General features: G+C 40.5%; 1 protein-coding gene across 3 annotated transcripts in view; it reads left to right on the plus strand.

The window, feature by feature from the left end:
- Positions 1 to 3901, plus strand: part of LOC105207388 — a 148472-nt gene extending 144571 nt beyond the window's left edge. For 2 of the 3 annotated variants that reach the window (XR_005575544.1, XM_026136983.2), the window contains one exon: positions 3058 to 3901. Coding sequence is in view for 2 of the 3 variants with exons in the window: in XM_026136983.2 (XP_025992768.2) it covers positions 3058 to 3103 (46 nt within the window). In the remaining variant the exon portion in view is untranslated. Of the gene's footprint in view, positions 1 to 2592; positions 2928 to 3057 lie in introns of those variants that run through there. The other variant, XM_011176824.3, reaches the window with a different exon arrangement.
- Positions 3902 to 9384: the final 5483 nt, after the last annotated feature.

A 9384-nucleotide genomic window follows, 5' to 3' on the forward strand; every position in this document is an offset into this window, starting at 1 on the left:
ACGATAGCTACATGTACCGCGAAGATTTACTTCGAGAATTCGTTACAGTCATCAGAACTGATTTTATCGGCGATTCATATGCGTCAGCGATTTTTTTTACTAAATTACCAATAGTTATAATTGATTGATAATAATTTTTTCCTGTCCCCCGTGATTTTGCACGACCCGATTGGTTCGGTGAGTTAACGTTAACAGTTTCAAATAAATTGTTCAAATACACAATTGTGTAAGTCGAATGTGACTTCCTTTCTGGACGCGAGTGAAGCGTGTTTATCGTCTCTCTCCGTGGGAAAAAAAAAAAAAAAAAATAATAATAATTGTCGTCGACAGCGACTGTGCGACCGTGCAAAGTAACGAGTTTAACGCGAGGATTAGCTGCGTTACAATCCAGAAATCGGATTATCCCCTTTATACCTTTATGGACAAGTCATTTCGCTCTCTGATGTAGCGCCCGTTTGACACTCCGAACGTGATGCGTCGCAATTTTTTTTTATCTCCCTCTCCCTTTCTTCTTTTCACCGCTTTTTTTTTCCTCTGTCAATACCGCAACGTCGGTCTCCGCGCGACGTTCTTATCGCGACATACGCGGCGCTATTGATCTCCCCTGGGTGCTCCTGGTAAAAAGGACACAATCGACAATCCGCGCTCGTCCGTAACCCTCTACGGTACGCGCTCGGGTACTCCCTCGGGGGTGTCTTTGAAGGAAGAAAAGGAACGGGCGGTAACCTATCAGGAGCTCATGCACGCGGAAGGTACGTCGGAACGCCGGGAAAGCGCAGGCTCCGGCGGACCGCAAGGGATCGCAGGACGCAACGGGAGGGAAGAGGAGAGAAGCGAAGGAGGAGGGAGGAACGGGAGAGAGAAAGAAAGAGAGGAAGGGTTAACGCACAGACGGGGAGGATGGAAAAGCTGGTAGCGGAGCGTGTCGCGCGGGGAGGAGACCGCCGGTGACCGCTGATGCGAAAATCATACACCACCCTGCGGCTTTGCTATCAACGTTACATCGCACGGAAAACTCAGGCGCGCGCTTTAAATACTTAAATTTATGGCCTTGCGAGAGGAGGAGACTGGCGCCGTCGATACTGCACGAGTCTGCGACATATTGCATAGAGATTACGGCCCCATAGACCCCTTTATTCATCCTGCGAAATATATTTCTCAGATTTTAAAAGCCTAGACCGATTTGGATTTGGAGAACCGTATTCAACAATTGATACTTTTAAAATGAGAGTAATTATTTAATTGTTCTATGTTATTTATAATTTTTGTATTGTACAGTGAAGATTAAAAGTGTCTGTGTCCGGATTCCAAACCTTTGCGTTTTCTTAAAAAAAATGCTGCCATAAAAGTATATTGTTCGTTATCTTCCGCCTCATTTAAATTAAAAGAAATAATGTTTTATTTGTTGCGCGGCCGAGTTGCGTGGACTAAAATGCTGGTAAACAGGGTATTATTAAACTGAAATAACCTCATATGCGGATGCACCACATTTGATGTCATTGATATTAATCAGCTTGATTATTAATTAGCCATTAATATTTCAATGCCCTAACGCTCCTCTACCTTCATGTTCGCCGCATACGCGCTTTTTTTCCGCTCGCTTCTGTCGCATTTTTTTTTTTTTTTTTAAGCTTATCGTCTCATCCCCCAACGAGATAATGTGGCACATGTACAGTCTAATTGTATCCAATTTATTTACAACGGTGTCGCCAATATTTTTCCAATAAACTCTTTTAAAACGCAGAGAGAGGGAGAGAGATAGAGAGAACTAAAATAATACCAGTCGAACAAGATAAAGTCGCATGCCACAATCGTCTTTTCGCGATCCGTTACAGACATTGATAAGTGGCTTTACCACAATCACAGAATGACTTAGTTATTAAAAGATTTTGTATTAGACTTTTACGTGCTCTCGCGACTCTACTACGCTCGCCGACCGTCTGGCATCTTTCGATCGCCAGGTCGATTTTCTGCTACAGTTTTTAAAAGCTTCTTTTTTTTTATTGATTGAACACACGAGGGTCATTGACGCGGCACGTACAGAGTACATGAGTACTCGAGAGAAAACCGAATTTCCCCTTCGCGCTTGTGCGCCGCGAGGGTGTACGCCGGTGAACCTCCGCGGCGCTTGCTATCCTGTGAAACGGGCGCGCTTTTCGGCGCCGGCTGGCGCTTCGGAGCGACGCGGTGCGCGAATCGACGGGCCGCGCGTCCCGACGCGCATCCCGAGGGAACGCGCCGGGCTCGATATCGCGGTCCCTGCCGGCGTCCGCGGCACACCTTGACCGGTCTCCTGGCAGCCTGATACGGGAGTCCCGGATTTTCGGGCAAATCGGCAGTTTTTCTGCCGGGATGGCCCGGCGCACCCCCGTAGGACCTGTGCGTCACCTGTGCAGGTGGGTCTCCCGCGAGAATGACGCGCAGAAAGAAGGAGCGGCAGAACGAGAGAGAGAGAGAGAGAGAAAGAGAAAGAGAGGGATGAAGCCGAGGAGCGCGCGCGACCGCCGTCGTTTCCCGCGGGAAAAGGGAACGCTCACGCGCGTCGGCAACGTGTCTCAACCGTCGACTGATTTCCTAATTTCGCGGGGGTGGCCGTCGATGAGGCGCAAGGCGGTACGACGCGACGCCACGCGTCGCTGCACGTCCGTCCCGGACGGCTAGACCGGCGTACGCCTCGTGACGCAAGCACTTTCGACAATCCGCCGACGTCTAGGCGCAAACAGGAGGGCATGTCGGCGCCGAGGATGCGTCTCAGCATCCTCGGACGTGGGAGAAGAGGTGGCGGAACACCCTCTCGCTTTCTCTCTCTCTCTCCTTCTCTCCCAGTGGGCGTGTTTCGACGCAACGTGGCGGTAGTCCTTGTGGATCGCAGTTCTTGTCTCATCTCGTCTTGTCTCATGTCGGGACTCATGGAAGCGACCCCTTCGGTAATGTTGTCGCGATAACGACGATGTCTCACTTATATAATTGCGCCACGATACTTTCGCACGCTTTTTGATACCTACTCTAGGCGAATCGCGCGAGTAAAATGTTCGCTCTAGATTCCGTTTTTTACAGGAATGGCGCGCCTGGCGATATCAACCCGACGATAATGTCAGGATGAGCTTCCGTGTACGGAGCCCCTACTCGAGAGCCGTTGAAATGATGACGCGTTTGATTTCCGGAAGCACGTACTTCAGCACGTGGAGGGAGAGCAACGGCTTATCCCGAATTAGGAGACCATGCGAGGACCGGGGAATCCTTCCTCCCACGGGAAAGCCGCTGGACGAATGGCGAGAGGCGAGCGTGGGAAGAACACGAAGACACGTGGTGGGGCAAATCGTCGGGACGCATAGAAAATATGCCGCGTGGAAAACGCGTAGTTGGGGAAACTACGAAAGCTCTTGTCCCAGGAGCGCAGGAGAGAGAGAGATTTTACTACTTCTAGGAAATCGCATTTCGCGCGCGCACGCCCGGAATTCCTGAACAATTTCAATCTGGACCTGTTTTTGTGTTAGTTAGTGGAGCGATGAAATATTACATTCCTTCCTCCTCTGTATTTAATATTCTTTATACCGTTTTACTCGTAGATATAGTCGAGCTTTCTCGTAATTGAATTTTCAGAAATTATTGCGAAACGAATAAAATTTCCCTCTCTATTATGTTTATTTTGCGAGATCCAGAGAGTGAAGTGGATCGCAGATGCACTTCCACTTTGAACTTTATGCCTCCCTACAATCTTTTATCCTCTCACTGTCGGAAATTAACCTCGATAGACTTATTGTGCGAATATTGTACAATAATGGCATTACGAATTGACGTAAATTTTGGAATAATTGCTCCAAGATGATGTAATACCGCAGGAATTTTAGAGAAATAAAGTTTCTAATATTTGTCAAAAATTAGACAAATTTAGGTTTCAGATATAATTATTTCACAATAATTTTAAACTGATTTTTTATTCAACATGCTACCATGCTGTGCAATATTTCTACGTTATAATTTATAACGTAGGAATAATTATGCATTTTTGTAAATATGTATTAATTATATTTTGTAAATATAGATTAATTATATTTCTAAAAGTTTTATATATAATATAGCTAAAATATTTTTTCTCAATTATTAAACAATTTCTTTTTAAATTTAATTTTGCAAACATACAGGAGAAAAGAGTATTATGGCTACTGTAGATATTATGGTTATTCCCATTATTTCCGTTATTAGGTGACGAATTCCAAAAATTATTTATTCAGTTAGTAGCCCGCCGTTTTTTAGTGACGATCTAATACACAATAGCTAACAATTGTTATAAGGCATTTTTACTTTAAAGCACTTCTAAACTTTTTCAAAGTTTACTTTAGCACTTAATTACACATACTTCCTCATTGTTTTTAAATGTGAGCGTATTATTACACGAACGTATGTATACTAGAGTATTTTTTTGTTATTTAACTTTTTATTCGGCTATATACATTTTGAGTTATGCAAAGTTAAACAATAACATGGGATTTTATTAATATGATTTTTTAAACAAAATTTTTATATCGTTTTAATGTTTCTTCGATAAATTAATTGTTATTCTAAAGGGCGATGTTCAAAAACATGTCATTTAGAGATGTTATTTTATGTTTGTTGTTTAATATTAAACATTGATAAAATATTTCTAATGATATCTCTAAAATCTTTGAACACAGGAAAATTCTGAACGATGAAAAATTGAAAATATATAATTTTGTAACAAAATACTGTGTGTTTTTTTAAATTAAATCAATTTTCAGAAAACTATTTTTGGGCTTTAGCCATATTACTACTACTTTTTTTTCTTTCACCAATTATGCAGTGCGTCACATTTTTATAAATCATGTCCTAATTAATAAATATTTCTTTGAGTCTAGAATCTGTTAAACAACACTTTGAAGAATACAATCGTTAAAGTATTAATATAAAATATTGGTTATAATGGGTGTCATATTACTCTCTTCTCTTCTACAATTAAGATGAATCAAAATATCGTCAGAATCTTGCCGAAATACTATTTCGAAGTTATATGCGCATTTCGAAGTTATATGCAACAATTATCAATATTTAATGAAAAGTCAATACGTCTACATCTATTTTTGTAAACAGATCTACATGATTGCAAAATATATAATTTTCATGAAAGATTTTGTTACATAAATAAATTCGCTATATTAATAAATGTCCTATCAGGGTGAATGATTTAGTGAAACTTTAGGAAATATTAACGCGGTACAGAGGGAGATCTCTTTAAATATAATTATAAAATTTATCCATTATCTAAAAACGGAAGTAGACCATTTAAATATAAACTGTTTCTTAGATTAAATCTCAAATTGTAACGGAATGAAGACCACGAAATGCCGTCGCGCAGCATTTCGTGACCATCGCTAACGGCTCCATTACAGACAGTAATATATCTGACCAGCGCCAGCTAAACGGCCAATGGCGAACGGACGAGCGACCTTTCTGTTCGATCCATCCCGTGGGCAAGGCTCTCCCGGAGAGCCTTCTCGCAATAACATGACCTCCTAGTCACGAGGGAAATTCGCTCTCCCGGTGCCGAGAATTTTCTCGCTCGACAAAGGCCTCGTTCCCCCCTCGATTTCCGGGATTGAGCCTAGGTCAGGGAAAGCGAAAGCGGAGTTTTCCTGCGCGCCTGCTTGCGCGGCCCACGTCCAGGTCTGGCACGCACGCGGAGGCAGCCGCTTTTCCACCCCGGCGAAAAACAGGCGGCGGGCTGGACGCGCCCGAAGGCGCGCGCGCGCGCGCGCACACGCGGCTCCCGCAGGATTCCCACAGGTCGGGTCGACTTCCTACTCGCGCGTTTGTTAGCCTGTTACATCGGTGCTTCAATTTTTCGTCAAAATTCCATTTTCGTGGAAAAACCGCCGATTTGCTCATCGGCAAAATGTCGATCACTCTGACCCCGGTCAACGCGGTCTCGCTGCGTCCGAACATTATTCGACAAATCCATTTATCTGGAGATAACGCTAATAACGGCGCGATGACATATCTGGCGAACGCCAGACCCCCGCGAAAAGGGGAGAGAAGACATCGGCGCGGCGCGTTGTTGATTCTGCAGAAACCGCCCGGGGGAGAACGCGAAAAAGGATAATTAATTAAATCTACGAACTCTAACGATTTTAATGAAACGTTTCTCGTTTTAATAAAGTAATCCGCAGCAATTGAAATAACATCAAAATTCTGTCGCTTGAAAGTTTTCCCTTCGAGCACACGTACGCGCCGTAGAGAGTTCAATTTATTTATTGTAGAAATTAAATGAATTAAATATACATTTCGATTCGATGCAGTCCGAATTGTTTTTCAACAAATTGACGTTAATAGGCGCCGCGCGATTTCTCTGTGACAGGCGTGACGCGATGTCACGATATGACATATTCCCGCGGAATATCAACCTTCATAACTCGCTATATTAGCGCATTTGTGGATAATGACAATCAATTTGGTTATTCAATGCATAAAAGCCAACGCGCACGCTATTTTATTAATTTCGCTAATTCAACCTGTGATACACACACCTGCGCGATTACTAATACATTAAAATACATCTCGCGATAATAAATTCAGCGCGTTTTAATCCGAACGAATTAGCGGAATTAACGCCTCGCTAAGAGAATGAGGCGGTTATTTACTTTTACGCAAATGCGCATCGCGAGTTTATCGCGTGTGCGGTCTGTTCTGCGCCGCGGCCTTGTAGCTGTTAATAAAATTTCAAAAGTTGCATAAAATGTGCGGGCAAAATAGGAAACAATATGCGCGCTATTATGAAACAGCGTGTCCGCAGTCTATAAATAAAGCTTGCGAGGCGCACAGCGAGTGGAATTAGATGTTTGTCCAATCGATAATGGGCAATAGGTCATCAAGAGTGACATTACGGATAATATATCGGAAATGTCGTCGTGACGGCACGTCTCGGCGAAGCGGTTCGATTGGCGGACCGGCAGCCTTGTCTGTCGGCCTGCATCCCTGGTAAAATCGCCTAGACTTTTCGAGAATGTTTTCCAAGCTACCCGCTTTTCCGGGTTACTTTCGGAATAGACGAGAATACCTCCAGCGGCGCGGGAGCTCCTGGTGGAAAGGGTGGTTCTAGCTGGGGTTAGTTTTCGCCTATTGGACAGGGTAGTGCTATCGCGTGCCTAATTAGCCGAGATATCGTTTAATTGCATTTAGCTGTATCGCGATATGAATTCGATGTCTGGTGGAAGAAAGAAGAGGCGATCCATTAATATGCCTCGATAGGCAAGTTGTGCAAATATTGCACAATAATGCACTGGAAAACATTTTATTTTCAAATTAATATAAACTTTCTTAACTTCATTTCCTTAATATTAAAAAAATTATGTCCCAAGTTTAAAAGTAAATTATTTATTCAACTGATATTTATTTCAATCAAACGAAACGATTGGATCGGAAGAAATTATTTTCAGTAGCATCACGAATTGACGAAAATTTTGCAATAATTGCTCCAAGATGATACGTCATATCGCATAAATTTCTAAATAATATTTGTCAAAAATTAGACGAATTTAAGTTTGAAGTATAAATATTTTACATTAATTCCAAAAGTCGTTTAATTCTTTATGTAAAATGTTACTTGCTAAATGTATATTTCATGCTGCAATATTTCTACATTATAATTTAGGAATAATTGTAAACATGTAAATAAATAAATTATATTTCTAAATATTTTATGCATAATACAGCTAAAATATTTTTTTAAATTATTAAACTGTTTCTTTGTAAATTTAATTTTGCAAATATATACACTATTAAGATGAATTAACAAATCGTCATAGCTGAAATATTATCTCGAAATTATATATGCAAATAGTTATTAAAATTTTATAAAAGATCAGTACTTCTACATCTATTTTTGTAAATATACTTTCATAATTGCAAATTCTAATTTTTATGCAAGATTTCGTCATATAATTTAGTAACCGTTGTCCTATCGATATATTCATGAGATAAAATTTTATCTCTTTCGGCAAACAATAGTCAACGGTTACTTCACATCAAATCACATTTATGGTTACATTACACTAAATCACATTTACGTTATACTATTAATCGTTTCACGCAACGTACGAGCCCAACGCAATCAGAGCATGTTCTTAATAGTTTCAGTTTTCACAGAAATCCGCAAACAATTATCTCCGCCCTCGCCGGCGTTAATGAGTCCGTTAATCACGTGCTCTTGTCTCTCTAATTATTTCAGGCTCGCCGATATGTGACGCGTCGCATCGCGTCGCGCCAATGGGAATTAAATGTGTGCGCGTGACGCGGCGAGGTCGTGCAAGGCGAGCAACCTCACGCGTGCACGCTCGACGGTTCGCGCGCGCGATCGCGACCGGTCAATCGAATGAACGTGCGCGTTTGCATTCGCTCGCACGCGTGTGCGTACGTGTCGCGTGGCACTGGAAACCCGGGGGAACACCTATTGAACAGAGACGCATTAAGGTGTATCCATACATAGGTGAGAGTGCTCGCCAGATATATGTTTCATCGAGAAGGAAGTAGTAAAGTGAAGGACGTTTCGGCTATACAATATAAGCTAAATGTTATCGAAATTTAAAAACTGAAGGTTTCTATAGATTTATTCTTTTTTACCCTAATCAACAAGAAAAAATATTTTTGGTGGTGAATGCCCGAATTTTAGCCCTGAAACTAACTGCAAAAGGGAAAACAATAACAAATTTGATTTATGATTTTTGTAACGAAAATTATTATATTTTGCTACAGTTTTGAACAAATAATTTTTTTAATGAGTAAGTGAATCTAAGTGAATTTCTAAACAAATATTTATTAGAGTTTTAATAGTATGTGTAAAAATTTTGATTTAATTGGTAATGCTATTTTCCCATTAAATTTGCAAATAAGTACTGCAAAACACGATTGTACATAAGAATTAAGACTAAACAAAAAATTAAATAACTTTTAAACCAATAAGTAAATTGTATTCAAGTTTTACACAGATACTCAAACGTAATATTAGAACATTCTATGAAATTTTTATATTTTTGATAATGTTTTAAAATAATTCATACATGCATCCTTAAGAAAGTTAATTAAAAATATTTAATTAAAATAAAATTTATAAAATTCGAGATGTCTTTCGTTAAAAATGTTTGTACCCAGCGAGTTTTGCATGTATTACTGTACACGATAAAATTTTCATCAGCATATAAAATATTATATAATATAATTATATAAGATTATATTCTCATAAGTAGTGTGTTGAATGGTGTGCTTTTTATTTTACATCATTATTAAGTTTCTTGTGTCATTGAAATTTTTGCATAAAGCAGAGTTTATTTTTTATAAACGTTTTAAAAAATTCTGATCACCAGGGCGTCATTG

Source organism: Solenopsis invicta, chromosome 9 (assembly GCF_016802725.1).
Source record: "Solenopsis invicta isolate M01_SB chromosome 9, UNIL_Sinv_3.0, whole genome shotgun sequence".
Lineage (NCBI taxonomy): Eukaryota > Metazoa > Arthropoda > Insecta > Hymenoptera > Formicidae > Solenopsis > Solenopsis invicta.